General features: G+C 40.9%; 1 protein-coding gene across 10 annotated transcripts in view; it reads right to left on the bottom strand.

The window, feature by feature from the left end:
• Positions 1–17,764, bottom strand: part of kcnh2b (potassium voltage-gated channel, subfamily H (eag-related), member 2b) — a 238,297-nt gene that overhangs the window by 92,174 nt on the left and 128,359 nt on the right. For all 10 annotated transcript variants that reach the window (XM_071485620.1, XM_071485621.1, XM_071485627.1 and 7 more), the window contains 4 exons: positions 12,184–12,339; positions 11,107–11,320; positions 10,452–10,786; positions 10,152–10,363 (listed from right to left, as the gene is read on the bottom strand). In XM_071485620.1, the coding sequence (XP_071341721.1) occupies positions 10,152–10,363; positions 10,452–10,786; positions 11,107–11,320; positions 12,184–12,339 (917 nt within the window). The remainder of the gene's footprint in view (positions 1–10,151; positions 10,364–10,451; positions 10,787–11,106; positions 11,321–12,183; positions 12,340–17,764) is intronic.

Consider the following 17,764-nt stretch of genomic DNA (forward strand, 5'->3'; position numbering starts at 1 on the left):
ATAAGCTGACAGATAAAACAAAGGAGGAGAAAAGACACAAAAGAGCAGGAGAGAGTATGAAAAGAGAGTTAGGGCAAGACAATGGGAAAGAGAAGGACAGGACAGAGGTGCAGTAGATATAAAACGATATGTAGAGAAACAAGAGGAGTTGAAGGGAGGACAGACAGACTGGGTGAAGGTGTGGAAGTAAACTGTGTGAATGCCCCTCTCATCTTTCATCTGTTGCTTTTTGAACTTTTACTTCTCTGTGGTCCTCACTCATCCTCTTTTTCCCCATCGTTCCCTTTCTGCAATTTCTTCCTTTCCCTGAAACAACGCCTCTTTATTTCCTCCTTTTCTTCCTGTCTTCTTTCCTCCCTGTCTTCATTCCTTCCATCCTTCACTCATCCCCTATTTTCTTTTTCAGTGCAGTGTTTTGTTTCTCATTTCCCTCAGTATTTTCCACACTTTTTTCTTTTTCCTATTCACTACTCTGCATCCTTTCTTCCTTCCCTGTCTCACTATCTGCTCTCACTTTCAAATCTGCCATATATTACGTCTGTGAGTGTGTGTGTGTGTGTGTGTGTGTGAGTGTGAGTGTGAGTGTGAGTGTGTGTGTGTGTGTGTGTGTGTGTGTGTGTGTGTGAGGGATGAAGACAGAGAGGTAGCCTTCCAGCAGTGGTAAGAGGCGTTCGATCAAACTACAAACAGATTGAGAAGCCTTCCTGCCCGTGTGTGAATTAGAGCCAGACAGATTTAGTTAGCCAGTCCCTGCTGAGCAGATACAAACACACACAGTCACAAATGCAAAAGGATCTGCTCGATAATTAATCGGTGAGAAATGACAATAAATATCATTCCATAAAGAAATACAATATTTTACTGCATTGTAATGGGCTGTTCCTCCTCCTTTAAGATAATATTTAATTGCTTCTTTTAAACACTTTGTATTAACAGCTGTAGTTGGCCAAAGTCTTTTGTTTCTGATATTTATCTCAACATTTTTAATACTCTCTTTCATCATCGCAGATAAAGAACTTAACGAAACCAGCATCTCAAAATGTAATGAAGGTATCATACATAAAAGCTGTCAAATGATATACTAAAGCTGCAGAAATAACAACTCTGACCCTATTTAACGTCTGTTCTGGAAGACTTTACATCACACTCATCCTTTCTAGTTCTAGTTGAAAGTGTCACCATGTTTCAAAGACACACCAAGAATTTCCTTGAAACAAACTAATGTTATGTAGAGCGTTACAAATAGCCAAATCGATGCCTCTCTAATGTTGTTTGAATGGGGTGGCTCTCAGCAGCACGAGGGAGGAACAGATTAGTCTGATATAGATTAGCTGCTTGAGAATGAGCACATTTGTTCAATGAGGACGATACATTCAAAGTCATTTCTGACACTGGCTCCTGTTTTAACATTAAGATTCATGGATTAATTACAAAACCTCAACATCTAGACAATGCTGGATTAGTGTCCCAAACTTCTGACATTATTATCTCCAGTTTCACCACATGGAAGATTTGAAAAGAGAGTTTCTGGATTTCTGGAGTCACGTAACCACGTTCAAAAATTTATGTTGTGATTGTTTACAATCAGATATACTCAGTAGTATCCGAGCTGCTTAGTAGGATGATTAATGCTTTATGTAATCCACTTCATCCTACACGCTACCTCACATAACACTCTGGGAGCAAGCAAAAAAAGATGGAGCTTACAGCATCACATGTGTCAAAACTGTCTTTGGGTGGTATCAAATTATTTGTTGTCACTGAGAATGTCTGCAAATCACACAAAACATGACAACTATCACTGTGCACATCAGAAATCTCTCCAATTACCTAACACACCCTGTAGAATCCAGGCCCATGTGAACTGGGCTGAAGACAGAGTCTCCTGGTGGATACAAGTGGCTTCAAGACACTGACAACATGCTTTCTGTCTTTGTGGGTCACTGAACTCACATGGAGGAAGCACTCAATCAGTTTGAGGTATCGAGGCAGAGCCTATGAGTGGGCGGCTAAATTACAGCTCTGCAGGTTGAGTGCGTCACATGCTCCCAGACTCCACTCTATTCCAGTTCATTTACCTGACAGAACCAGGAACCAGCAATACAACACATCTGCAATACTGACCAAGATTTCACCATATTGTCACATTAGAAACAGCTCCATCACGACAGAAATCCAATACGTTCCAAGTGAACAGGGCAATCTGATGAAAACAAAGACTATTAAGATACGTATTGCAAACAGGAAAATGGTTACTTGAGCTGCAGAATTTGGCTGCAGGCTCAAACAGCAAATAGTCTAAATGAATCCTATTTCTTTGTCTCCCTGGTGTAGAAGTAATTTCTATTCAGTGATGAATAAAGTTCATAACAACTATGGACATCCATTATTCTATTCTATTCTATTTGGACTCATGTCCGGAGGAGATGTTTGCAAAAACAAGTTTTGTTCTTTTAACTGTTGTCTAGACTCACAAATGACTAAAATAACCTACTTCTAAGACAAATACAGAAAGACATACCCAGAATAAAAGCATAAAAGAGCTATAATGGCTACCACTGTGTTATACAAACTGGAAGCACAGACACAAAGAAGATTTAAGGAATAAAACAATTAAGAGCTGCAGAAGTCTTTGAAAGCATCCACGGCCTGAAACAGACCCACACAGCTGGATGATGCACTCTCCTCTAGGTAGTGGGAGTAATACTTACACATAAGGGATGATAAAACCCCTCATTTGTGCTAATTTCTGCCCTATTTAACGGACACTGCCCTGCTGTGGGACTTTGCCAGAGGTGCGTCTCTCACCAAAACAACCACAGAGTCACATTGGAGCCCTGCGCCCCCTCTGGCGCTTTCTCAGCAAAAAACATGTGGCACTTCTAAAAATACCTGCTTTTGAATCATTCAAGTCATGTACTATTTAGAAAGCTCATGCATACTCATGACCCCTATGCAAATAGGTTTCATCATAATTTGACTAGAAGGGAATTCAGTTAATTGAGTAACAGGGGCTGCAGTCACTAACAAACAAGAATGAGGCGGTGGCGTGCAGGGGTAATGAACTCTGATCAAAGTCTCTGTCATATTTTTAATCCCCGAACAAAACATGGTTTACAGTTTTTTTCCCCCGATGCGTAAGACTGTTCTAGTTTTTACTCTACAAACTTTCCACTCATCATGGAATCTGAACTTAACTGAGTGAGTTGCTCCAAAGTTTGAGTGGCCATCACTTCACTGAAACAACAGCAGCCTCTACGCGTGTACCCACATGTGACACATTAGTGCAGTGGTGGATGCAGTGCAGATGGAAACTAGGAGTTTTGAATTGGCATGTGCACAACATATTTTTTGCAATGCCAGTTCTAATAAAGATACCCATAAATTAAAAAATATGTCTGGTTATAGATGTAGTAAAATTGCCCTTTAATGCCAGTGAGGAGAAAATTCAGACTACTATTTGTGCTAAGTGAGAAGCCAAAGAGGTTGTAAAACTAATATAACAAACTGGAAACAACAAAAATATCCCTCTAAAGCACATTAAATATGCAGAGATTACGAGCAGGTTGTACTGGAATCACATGCACTGAGTCGTTGTGCAGCAGAGAAACAGGAAAAATACACAAACACCCCAAAAGGCACTCAAGTGTTCCAGTGTACACACACAAACAGACACATACAAACTTATATATTATGCATTTTTGCATCACAAAAGAGGATTCATACAGTACATAAACACACACACACACACACACACACACACACACACACACACACACAAGTGCAGTAAAGCTATGTCACTGCCCTCTCCACAGAGATCTGCTCCTCTCGTTCCCTGTAAAGCCAGCTCATTAAAGAAATATATACAGCGCACTTTCCATTTAACGTAATGTAAGTCTACAAGACTTAACAAGTGTTCTCTGATAAGTGGCCCATTACAGTACTCTGTAGCAATACCCTATATACTCCAGATTCACAGAGTAGCAGCAGTTTCACAGCGTGACAAATGTAAGATGTAACAATTTTGAAAAAAATCACCACTTTTTGATGATTTATGTGAGCAGTTTGAGTCTAAGTTGTGGTGCCTCAGCAGGGAGAGGAGAGGAATTGACTGGCTCAGAGAAACTAACCACATAAATCATTTTAATTGAGACTATTTTTTGCCACGATTTCTCCAACAGGGTGCTCAGCAATAAACTTGTGGGACTGTCATGTTGTCTTTTGTTCCAACTTTTTTGTGTCAACACTTTGGAGATTATTTTTTGACTTTGTATGTGTGGCTTTATTGTGGCTGAATCTTGTCAAAGTACCACAATGAATGTCTCTCCAGCAGAGCTCCTGCTCTGTTTCTAATTTGGAAACAGACCTCGTTCTCATCACGCAGCCCCCTAAAGGCCTATTGGAGTTCCTATAAGTCAAACCAAAATATGACAGTATGACTTCTTAGTTTTATCATTTAAGAAAACAGCAGAGCAGAAAACCAGAAAAGTCTGTGAATAGCTGTTATAAAATAAGTCATCTGAACTCAGATAAAAGAAAATTCTGTGAAAAATAATACAAACTTTAAAATATACAAAATTCCTATCAAAGAAGTCTGGAAATACAGAAGAATGAAGCACATAAAATCATAAACATTGCTGCGTCTGCGATTAATGATTAGTGAGAATGTATAATCTGCAGTATAATCCAGTGGATAACCCAGATTTAGTGCTGTAACCTCATTTTTAGACACTTTGTGGTGGCTTCATCTGAAAAATAAAGGCAAGACAAGGAAGAAAATTCTAATTATAGACAGTATTTTGTATCACATACAACCTACAGCAACAATGACTACTGATTTACTTGATTACTGAATGTCAGGATATGTAAAACAGTTGAATTTATAATTCCTCTACACTTATTTAAAGTAATCCACTAGGTAATCATATTTTTAAAACATCTGTCACTAACATCTAAAGTTGTTTATGTACAAAGCTACTAAGGTTTGAAAACTTAATAAGGTGATTCCAGTATGATAACAACACATAAGTAGTAAATACACTGTAATAACCATAGGATGCACATTAGACACCTAAAAAACATCTCTAACAATCACTTCTGTTATCTGACAGAGAAAATCCCTCTGCATGCCGTCTTTTTCTTCCATAACATTTTAAAAATAAGAAGAACTGACTTTGCGACTGACTCATATTTTCAAACTTCCTCAGGCTTCTCCACTGGAAACTGAATAAGACAGCAGCACCATCAGTCACAGGTACAGTAACAGAGCTCAGGCACCAACCCTCAAACTTCTGACACAAGCTGCAGTTGTTCTCTTTTAGATTTTTAAGAAGACGGAGACAGATCCTACCACTTTGTTGCTGGGCGCGGTGTGTGCCATCCATTGCTCCATTGGATTTCACTGTGGGGTTGGAAGTGACAGGCTGCCTGAGTGGAGAGGCAGCATGTGTGTGTATGACTATAAGAGAGTGTCAGGGTGTATGTGAGTCTGCTCTGCTGTGCATGTGTGTGTGTGGGTGCTTATAGTAGCTGTTCACGTGGAATGCCATGTATGGAGCTCTGTGTGTGTGTGTGTGTGTGTGTGTGTGTGTGTGTGTGTGTGTGTGTGTGTGTCAGGAATATTGTATGAGAACTGTGACGGGTGAGTGTGTATTTAATCAAGTGTCCCCTATAGGACAGGACCATAGTCAGAGAAGCTACGAGTGCCACTTAAGTGTGTACGTGTGCGTGTCCAAGTGTGCACTGAGGCATGATCTCAGTTTTCTCTACACTTTTCTGGGCATCTCTTCCACCCTCCTCCCTGATCATCCATCTATCCAGGCTTCTGTATTACACTGGGTAACTACAGGTCAGCTGCACTCAGCTCTGTATAAAAGCTCACACACAGGCAAACACTGTTGCCGTGTCAAACTGTGCAGATAATGCTAATGCTAACAGAGAATAGACATTTTCATTTAAAAGGCAACTGGAGCATTCCATTGCAGCCATGTGCACAAACTTAACATTCATGAGCCAGCGTGAGCGCGAGCAGCTTGGTCATGAGGCAAAAACCAACATGTTGAGAGATGAAAAAAAGGAGGGGGGACAGTGCCAGAAGTCATTTCATATGAGAGAGAGAGTATCTGCATGTGTTCTTGTTCAGGGTGTCAGATGTTTTATGGAACACTTAAATTATTCAGCCCTGTTTGCCTTTCAACATCTTCTTCTCTGCTCCTCTGAGGCAGCGCTGACGCCTGTCATCACACAACCTGATACAGTGCTGCCATCTTCAGGCCACAGCTGGTAACAAGAGCTGCTCTTCCAGTAATATCTGATCCTCTGAGCAGTTGTTCTCATGTATGTGTCACACATATCAAAGAGTATGAAGGCTTTAGGTTGAACCACAGAGCTCAGTTGTAGGTATGACTAATTATCTCTCCCTCTGTATTTCCATCAAGATCAGCTGCTGTAATCCACTGAAAACTCTCTTTAACACCAGCCATAAAAAACACCCTGCTGTGGTGATCTTATTATGAATTAATGACTCCTGCACTTCTTTTTATTTCCTCTGATTACCACCCACTGATTTCTACTTTTAAAAAGAAAAATAAATATATCATATAAAAAAGAGTGGTTAACACATTAAATGGAAAACACAGCTCATTTTGTAATTTTCCATTCTTCCAACAGCTCTCTATAAATAGCAGTCCATACCATGTGGAGACACAGCTGGTGTGGGTTCCTCCATCTGCACTGTAACATAACCACAGTCTGCATTATGGGTTAATGCACATGCATATACACACACACATAGCCGCTGAGGGTTGTGTTGTGACCTTGCCAGCTGCACCTCATATACTGCATAGCATGATTGCATTAAGTTTATATTGTGTTACATCATCAACTTTGGATTATTCTGTTGATGTTCAAATTGTCATTTAGAGAGAAAGGACATGATGACTCACTCAGACAATATGAAAGAGCAGATCATTCATATTCCTTTTCAGTGTCTCTGTGTGGACTGAAGTCCTAACAGAGATTAACTTAATCTTTTCTGCTCTTTGTTCATCTCTCAGCCCACAACATAAGTCTCTGTGTTACCACTTCAGTACAAAAATACAGAACTTTTCATTTACAGAAACAGACATAAGGCAAACAGCATTGTGGGTGACAGGAGGCACGCCCTCGCCTCTTCACTTAAACTGACAGCAACAATACTATCCCCGTCTGTTCACAGAAAACAAGTCGTGCTCAATCAGGCAGGATGTCCAGCTGGTCTGGTGCGGCCTCTTCAGTTCAAGGTGCAGCACATGTCTGTTGGTGTGTACTGCTGACTCTGTATGTGCATGAGGAGGATTCAGGAGTATGCCACTGGTGACTCTGTGATGTTGTGATGAAATTCATTGTGAATAGGCTGCAAACCCTGCAGAACAGTGTCTATCTATAACTTTTCATTGCATGCCAGATGGTCCACTGAGAGACAAAATAAGACATCCTGTTACATTCTATATAGACTGCCATTTAAGTTATCAAAAGAAGATCATTCGTCATTCAGTGTTTTGCAGTGCAGGCTGCATGTTGAAAAATTAAAATAAATACATACAAATTCTGTTTTGTTTAAAATACAAACTCAACAGAGATGCATGTCAGAGTTAAATTTGTAAGGACATCAACAGCTGGAACAATCTGTTACTATCCTCTCTTTATATGGTGCATGCAGCACACAATTACATAAGAACAGGCACAATGAAAGAATAATTAAATAGGGAAACAGAAACAATAAAATAATTTCATATCCACAGGAGCAGGTAGTTTTTCAAATTTTTTAAAAGAGAAACATGCACATTACGTCTGTATTTCCAGCAATAAATCAGACAAACCAATAACAATCGAAAGGACCTTGGTAATCACAAATGAAATACTGTAACAATATCATGACCCTTTCTGATAAAAGAGAGAGACATAAGAAATGATAGAAGAGACTCAAGAAAATCCAATCATCATTAATTCTGAAATATGGCATCAAAGAGCACCAGGTGAGTCAGATTTACAGTGTGGGCTGTGATACAGTGTCACTGTTTTAGGGATGTGAGATGTTGTCGTTGTCAGATTGCTGGAAGTTTATGGCACATTTCTCTCTATAATCATTTCCCCTGCTGTTCATCACAGTCGTGTGAAACTCACAGGAGATCTGGGCTTTAATAACAAACTGATTCATCTGCATGGAGACTGATGAGACGTCAAATCGGCAATTTATCTGAGAACTCACTGCTGAATACACATGGAGGCAAACAGAAAGGGCTGAGTAAGAGAAACTCCAGAATAAAAGAGGGAGGAAATGCACAAGTGTAGAGCAACACTCGATCTGACAAAATAAGAGTCTGCTTATACAGACTAAAAACTTATTTTTGCTGTGTTCCTCAAATGGAGACTGTTCAGAAACTCTCAGCACTCTGAAACAAAGCAGAGTAAAGGAACATCCTAATTAACCAGCTCCTCTGGAAGCAACTTCCTCTGATTAATAAAGGTTGAATACTCTGTGAAACTTTCTGCACAGGGCAACAAGAAAACCTCATCCTCATCAAACCATCTTGTTTGTATGACCCTGTCCCTCAATAAAGCTTTCACTCTGACAACAGTGACGTCCAAACAGAGCTTTTATAATATTGGATTCCTTTTTTATTTGATTGCTAAATGTGATTGCTGTTTTGTGCAACAGAAAAAGCACCTTGGTATAACCTTTGTGAAGTCACAGCAGACTCTCCTTCCTTCTCACATGGTCACTCCTTGTGTCTCCTCAACTCAATTACTTTGACAAATGCTTTTTTAAGCAAGTGTGGTGAAAGAAAACACAGGCAGTGGATCCAAACAAAAGTCATTTCTCAATATGCTCTTAAAAGAGTCATAAAACGTGCACAACAAATCACTGGGACTCAGCCACCATCACTGGAGGACATTTACAGAACCTGCTGTCTTCATTGGGCCACAAACATCATCAGAGACTCACCATTACACTTCCGGACTCCTGACAAGTTTTTATCCAAGTGTCATTAAACAACTACACTGCAATACAATTAAACTGCTGGGGCTATAATAATACATAACCCAAATGTTATCCTGTGCACATGCAATCATACCAGAAGCATGTGCATTATTATCATGTGCAGTGTATATGTGCAATATAACTGAGTACATGCACTCTGCTTCTACACCCTCCATGCTGACACTATTTATTGTTTGTATATAGACTGTAGACACTTCATTTCATTGCACACTGTGCAATGACAATAAAGAAATTGAAATATAAGATTCCAGCCACAGAGACAACTCACAGCTCACCTGCATTAAAATGCACAGTTCACGTTTATCACTTTTGTGACGTGAAGATATCGATTCAAACACGGGCTGAGGAGAAGCTCGTGAGAGCGTGAGCAGAGGAAAGCGCTGCTGTTACTGCCTAAGTCAGTTACTGGTAATTGGAAACGCCGCCCCGCTGCCCTCCATCATCATCTCATCAGAGCTCAATCAATTTCACTCTCACTCATGTGAGCTGGTACTACAAGCATTATCTCCACAGAAAGACTTGTCTGATTACAGCAAATAAAAGCAGCGTGGAGGAGCTGGGAACAAACACACACACACCAATGTTCTTTGGATGCAGAAGTGTGAACAGGAGCATGAACACATTCCATGTACAGTGGAAACAGCTTATCACATCTGTCAACGTCAAACTCATAATAAGCAGATGATCAATATCACTGAATTTTTCCCTTTTCTTTGTTTCTTATGATGATTTCCATCTAAAGGACACTGTATTTACTACATGAATAAAGTAAATGGCACCTGCTGCTGTGAGAGAGCAGGGGTGATAATTATGCACCGTAAAAGTCCCAAAACGCCAGCAGAGCAAAATAACTACAGCGGTGAAGATATCCCATGGTGCATGAGTGCACACAGGAAGCACACATACACACACACACACACACACACACACACACACAAAATGAACTAATGTTAGGGACCAGGCAGGGACGAGCCAGTCCAAAAGTTTGGGTTAAATTGCAGCAGAGAAGAGAAAAAACACTACATCTGACCCAGAAGTGTATCAGCAGCTCAGATTGGTTGAGACAGTCCAAACCCCTCACAATTAACACAAGCACAGCCTCTCCTACCTGTGTGACTTTCTCTGTGACGTTGTGTGTCCGGTCGATGAGTTTGCAGGGAGCTATGATGTCCATCTCCCCGGAGGGCAGTGCAATAAGCGGGTCAGGTTTGAAATCCACAAAGTTGAGGGTGATCTGGGGGATTTTGGAGATGGTTCGGTACCGCATGAGGTCCGAGTCTGATGTGGAGTTCAGTATGTTGGATTTACTGTTTACCGCACCTGCAAACACACACGAGGTGAACAGTGAAGTAAAAATCAAAGCAGATAATAGAAAGGGCCCTTTGTTTTTCTGCCTCCTCTTTCTCACCAGTGCTGCTGCTGCCCAGCCGGATACTCGCTCTCCGGTTCTTTCTGTCCCAGTCTGGCCTCATGGCCTCAATCTCGTCTACAGAGGACGCACGACGCATGCTGTGGAAGCTCTCTCGCGAGCGGCTGTGTGACAAGGAGCAGTTAGAGCCCGAGGCGTCCGGGTTGAGGCTGAGGCGGTGGTGGGGCGCTACGCAAGGAGATGACTGGGTGAGAGGGCCCACCAGGTGGCCTCCGTGTGAAGGTGGAAGTGGAGGAGGGGGTACAGGAGGCCCAGAGCCCAGTAAGGTGTGTTGGTCCTCCTGGCGGTCTTCTGGCCAACTCTGTAGAGCTGACCTAGGAGACAGAAAAGAACATACTGAATATTAACAAGATGGCAAGTGTCTGCCCAAACTAAAAAAACATCCTTGAGCAAAATGCTATTTTCTGGCTGACAGTGACCTTTGACCTCACTGTATGGGGAAAAGGGACAAGGGAATTTCCTTGCAGGAAGCATTTAAGATTAAATTTCTGCTTCACATGTAAAGCCCCTTGTAGAAAATTAAAGATACAACACAGTGTAAACAATCACGACAACACGAGTCATTCAAGAGTGCAAGACATACTCCACATCAACAGGATCTGTAATAACTCATCTCCACATGTCCTTGACCTACCTGCTCCCACTGATTTGCTCTTGGTGGTCCGGTGGTAAGGGGGGAAGGGGCAGGAACTCCCCCAGGCCTAAGGACTCGCGACTATGGTGGTCTGGGTGCAGCGGCAGGGGTGTAGCAGTGGGGATGTGACAGGCCTCGGCGTCGTCCAGAGACACTTTACTGTTGGACAGGGAGCGCAGCAGGGGGAGACGCAGCTTGAAGCCTCGTGGACGACCTGGTGGAGGGAGGTAGAGAGGGGGAGGGGGAAAGACTGATTGGCTGCAGAGTGACAGGTGGAGGTCTAATATTAAAGTGTGGCAGGAATGAAGAGTGAAAGAAAAGTGTGACAGAGAGAAAAAGAAGAGATAGAATATGGAAGGATATTACAGTGGAGGTTACGCTAGGAAAGAGGGAGATTTGAACCCGAGGACGCTGAGCCTAATGGACCTTCAAAATACAGCTTCAAAAACAATCTACTGGAATCTGGGACAGTGACATTGATTAGATTTTGGTTTTAGCCACAAAGTTAAAAACAAGGAATTTTGCAGAGAGAGAGAGAGAGAGAGCGAGACTTCCAAATCATTGTCCTACTTCAGACACTGCTGGGTTATCTCTCTGGAACATTAAGTGCACAGACAGTTCACGGAAAAAAAAAACAAAAAACAAAAAACAGCATTTTGTCAAACCTGATCTCACACAAATACCCAGGATTCCCAGGAATAAAATGACTTAGCAAATATCAGAAGTATCTGGTGTTCCTACAAAATAAAATGAACAAATGATCCCAGTGAATTAAAGTCATGGTGGTCGTTCAGTTAATGAAAAAGAAATAACCACAGAAGCATGTTGGACAAGGTTTTAAGATAAAAATATTAATTTTCCAAAATGTCAATCAGCAGGGTGATGTTTCTTTTTCTGTACAGTCTGTGCACCTACTTTGTTAGTAATAGTTACTGCCATTTATAGATTTTTCTGATTTTCTGAAAAATTCACAAATGGTTGAATAGTGAGTACAAGGCTGAACAATGTCTCAAACTTTACATGATAAACACAGAGCAGAAAACAACAAAGAGAGAGACAAGGTTAGTCAGTAGCTACCAGTGACGAGCCAGGTGGGCAGGCGGTGGTTAAGCTCCTGTTTGTGGTCTTGAAGTGTGTCGTCTGTCATGACCTCAAAGTTGAGGATGAACATGATCACCACACCATCCTCGTTCTTCACTGGCACCACGTCCACCATACACATGAAGCACTGACCTGGGGGGACAGAGGGATACATAAAGCTCAGTCACACAGATTGTATTTGATGGTGGCTTTTATCCCGGGCCCCTGCAGTGCAAAAGTGCATATGATTTTAGAGTTGGGATTAAAACCTCCAACCCTGGGCAGGTTACTGGAGGTAGCAGCAGGAGCATGGACAGCAGCAGAACTGACCCTTTATACGCAACACACAAGTTCAGTCATTGTTTTGACAAATATGTGAATTCAGCGTAATAAATCTGTGCAGAAAGAGTCATGTGCATCGTGAGCGGTCACAGATGTGCCCATGCATGTCACACAGTGACTGTAAGCATATGTATATGCCCTAATTACACAGGCCCACTTTCATGCACACACTTTTTCATTCTCTGTACTTATTAAATGTGCATCTGCGCTTAATCAGCTCTCACACACTCTTCCATACGAGGCTGGGCATGTTCGCTAATCTGCCACAAGTGCTAAAACAGCTAAGTAAGCGTGAAATTAGACTACATATGACAGTAAGTGGCCGGGAGCTTTCTACCAGGTCTAAATGCCTGAATACACTGTACATACCAGCTAGACTGGGAGACAGGATAAGCTGCTATTCTGGTTCTGACACTAGGAGTTTGATCCTTGAAAGCATCAAAATACACTGGTACAAACACACACACACACACACACACACACACACACACACACACACACAATCTGGAAACACCTCAGAGTATTTGCTACATTTTTTACATTCAACACATTATTTGGAAAAATACCAAGGGTGACATGGAAAATCTAAATCTGAAGAGTTTATATCCCAACACTTTTGCTTTATACAGCAGATACAGATCCCAAAACCTCCAGCAAATGAATGCTTGTCTCTTTTTCAGGTTAGCCAGTCACCTGTACACTCCAGAAATGTCCAAAGGTAAGTTTAGAATATGGAAACTATCCTTAATAATAAACTGCAGGTAAGAGTAGGATAAAACTAAAGCACATTAGTTACAACATGCAGATGATGTCAGTAAACTACAAAGTGTTTTTGTTCCATGTGGAAATTTCCGTTCCTTTATGACATATTTAAACAGAGCTCGATCCATGTGACACAAAAATTAACAGATAGAAGTTAAATGACTGTAATTTTACTCTCAAATATAAAAAAAAATGTTTTCGACATTATCTCTGAAGTGCCCGGCAGCCATGGCAATGTGATGTCAAAGTAAAAGCTTGTGCTGTGGATCAGTGTTTGGAGAATTTAAGAAAGCTTTTTATATAATCTCTGTGATAAGATTTGTTTCCTCTACACTTAGATGTGTTGGCTACTGCCGAAAGAGGCCTTCTGATGTTAAATTGTTCCTCTCATATCTCCCAATGTACCTTGCTTTGGCCCGTCCCGTCTCTTACCTGGACAGTGATAGTCAGTGACCAGCTCAACCAATGGCAGCTACGGTGGTTCTCAGCAGCGTGGAGCTCTTACAGCCTGCACAGTATATTGTACAACGCGATATACAGTACATCTACTGCATGCCTCCCTTACTCACCCGCCCACCCGCCTGTCATTCATCTCACATCACCACTGGAGAGTGGGCTCAAATCCGATTGGACAACAGCATAATCCCAACACAGGAGGGGGAAAAAATATGAAACACAGGGAAAACTAAAGGATTACACCATCTGGCCATATCAGGCATCATGTGTGTGTATGTGTATGTGTTTGTGTGTACGCTTATGTGGACATGTGTAGGTGGATGCCCTGTCGAATGTTCATTCATGAGCTAAGATACAGCCATGACACTGCATTTGCAGTGTTTGTAATCGCTGAAGGTGTTGCTGCATCATGTCTAAAGCTGCTTTACATCACACTGTCCAGGCTGGAGGAAGTTTACAGGCAAATAATAAAAAGTTGTTTTTTTTAAATTGCAAAACTTGCAAAAGAGAAGTGACAATGACGGAAGCTGAAATGACATTGTCATTGTCATTTATATTCAGCTAATATGTGGGTTGAAATTTTGTCTGAGCACCCTTCAATAAACTATTCAATACAATATTTATCATGATTTTCATTATTATATATTATTACATTGTCATATCATATATTATATATTATTATTATTATGCTGTGTGTATACATGTATACATGTAAATATGTGACTATCTAACATTCTATCATTACTATTATAACATTTGTCACATTGCTGCTATAATAATAATAATAATAATAATACTTTGTTCAATAGATTCATTTGGATTCTTATCAGAGACAGATTTGAGACACAAGCCCTCCCTCTAGAGGGCTGTCATTTGTGATGTTGCTGGGTGGAGCATCTTCTCTGAACTGATGTACCTGTGTATGTCTCATAGGAGACCTGGTCTTAGAAACACCTCGGTGTTATTACAGTGACTGTCAGTCAGTGAACTGTAAAAGCTGTAAGTCTTTGTGTTTCTGTTGAGACCCAGAGTACAGTCATGTATGTCTGTGGATGACAGATGTGGTTTGTACAAACACACACATTTGCACGTATATACACATCCTACAATGTAGGATTAATTGTCAACACAAGAGGATCTAACGTCAGTTCATCATTCCTAATACTAATACTAATAAATACAGGTATTTATTGTCAGCTGTTATGAATCTGGAATATCCACTTGAATGTTTCACTTCTTCATGTCTTTTTTGTGTTTATTTGTGTGTTTACTTAAAATAGACATATGATGTACAACAATCATACATGCATGGAGTTGCCCAGTCTGCCCTTCATGGACACATGAACACACGTCAGTGTGATCATGGCTTTATATGAATGCGTGTGTGTCCTGAATTTGGCAGAGTGGTGAAGATCAAGCATTAAGCCTACATATTTTAGGCCCATCAGACCTATTGTTGTGGACCATCATAGTGTCTACTATAGAAGATTTCCTCCGAGAGCATCTGAAATGAATTGAGCTGTGAAGTTAACAGGGCAATGCCATTTCATCTAAATGCTCTGCCTGGATGTATTCCAATTCAGTCTGTACCATCTGATAATCTGATTCAGCGTTGCTGAGTTACAAAGCTCAGGGAGATTATCACAATGCGCTAAAACACATCCAAAAAAAGCACAGAGTGCAAACTGCTCATGGCGGACCGGGGACAGTGCAGTGACAACACGGTGTGCTCAGCTACACGGCCAAACAGACTAGACTTCAGATTTTTAAGAGTTTGATAACTGATCAATATGTGAGGAAATATGCACCAAAAAATGGCTGCCTGTGTGGATGTAGCAGGGGAAGTGAGAAACTAAGACCATGTATCGGTTGTCAGGCTGGATTATTTGGGTTGCTGGTTTATTAAATGTAAAAAATATTGCAGTGTCTCTTTCAAATGATTCTCTGTCAATCAGACTTTGTGAGTACTGTTCACACAGAATTGAGCCAATTGCTTTGAGACTAGTTGGAAATGTATTTGGCATTTCTGAGGATACTGTAAATGATAATAGAACATTTTATTCTCGAATGTAAACACATGTCAAGAAGGATTACAATGTTTCAGATCTATGGTATCACAGGCATGGTTTTAGTATCATCTTTGGCTTCCCTGAAAAAGATCAGGATCCATCTTCAATCTCAAGAGCTACAGCCTAAAAACATTTGCTCACACAGTTTTTAAAGGCACATTTAAAAAAATGACTGAATTAATTATTCAACAGCTGCCCCTTACAAGGTACAACTCATTCTGGGTCTACTGAAGGAAACAATAAGGAAGCAAATGAGGAATGGTGTAAGGATGAATGAAGGTAAAGTAAAAAGTTTGGTTAGATGGGAGGATGAAGAAAAGGAGGGTGGCAGCCTCAAAAATAAAGGGGAGAAGGGAGGAGAGGATTTACAGAATGAAGGTAGAAAGGAAAGAAACCAGAAAATAAAAACTTGGATCAAAAGAGAAGTGGAAACACTAAAGGAGGAAGGGAAGAGTAAAGCAACAGAGGGAGGGAAGACTGGATGAAATCAGGTATCCAGTACTTGGGCTGAAATGGATCAGCAGCCGGTTCAGACAGTGTTATCTACACTCAGTGAGGAGGACACTGACAGCAGACTGTGTGGAAGCCTGATGCCTGGTGGGTATGGAGGCACGAGGTGGGAGGGATTAGCTGCTCAAGAACATCTTTCTTCCAGCTTAGCAGGAGATGAGAGAGGATTGGAGGACAGTAAACAGAGATTTGGTTGCCCCCAAGTATCCTGATGTCAGACCGCGCTCAGCACATCCTCCAATGTTACATCTCCCAAAGAGGTCAAGCAGGTTTTCTTATCTTTTTAACCCTTTCAACCTGAGACTGATAATCGGGTTAACCGACAGCTCTGACGGTGTTTTCCCTTTCAGGCACAGGGCATCATGCGGTGTGTTGGATTAGAAGTTAGGATCATAATCTCTGCTCGGGAACAAATGGATTAAAGGAAAACAGATTAGAGTTTGATCAACCAGCTCCTCGTTTCTGCGCTGAGGTAAAGGAACCACAGGGCTGTGAGACGTATAAATGTGTTACACAGTAGTGTAAGAATCTACTGTGGCTTTTCTTGTATGAATGTCTTTCTAAATTTCCCCTAGGGATTAATAAAGTATTTTATCTATCTATCTATCTATCTATCAAACATACACATATACATATACACTATAGTATTTATCATAGTCTGCAGTACCTTTTATATAAGGAACTCCAGGTTGTAAGAGGTGCTGGGGCTGGTGAGGGTTGAAGGGGTTAAAGTTGCATGTCGTGCTCCTTTGATATGAATATGTTCTGTAAAGTTAACATATTTATGGTAGACTGTACAAATTGAATATTTTGTTAATTCAGTGCTACACTGACAGACCTCATGTTCACTATATGAATGTACTTTCTGTCCAATAAAAAGATCTTTGAGAAAAGTATTTATCCACTACAACCAAAATTATTCATAGCTATTATAAACTGTTGTTTTCAGGTTGTTCAGCACAGAGGCACTCATGAGTGATGTCAGCTCAGTGCCAACGTTTTTATTTGACATGACATGAAGTCAGAAGTATCATGGTCCGGTGTCACATCCTGACTTTCCGAGCACTAATGCTGAATGCCGGTGGAGACTATTTTCAAAAGCTTTTCCCACGGGAAATAATTTCAGCAAGAACCAAAATACTCCACCAATGCCATGAGGAGAACGGGGACTCCCCTGCAAAACTATGCGCCCACTCCTCCTAGTGGACAACAGCTGTCCTTACACACTTGTAGACAGGTCATGAGCATTACTGTCAATCCTGCAGCAACACACAGTTGTGTCCGAACTCTATGATCAGAGGTTCACATTATGTGAGTATGTTTTTTTAAATCCAACAATCTCACTGTTGTGTAAGAAGCTTTACAAAGAAAACAAAAACTTTTTTTCCAACCACAATTTGACAAAAGCTGTTTATTTTTCAGTGATAACCACAAACCTC

This window comes from Trachinotus anak, unplaced genomic scaffold, assembly GCF_046630095.1.
Source record: "Trachinotus anak isolate AG129_WGS33_773 ecotype Australia unplaced genomic scaffold, CSIRO_AGI_Tana_v1 ptg000009l, whole genome shotgun sequence".
Taxonomy (NCBI): Eukaryota; Metazoa; Chordata; class Actinopteri; order Carangiformes; family Carangidae; genus Trachinotus; species Trachinotus anak.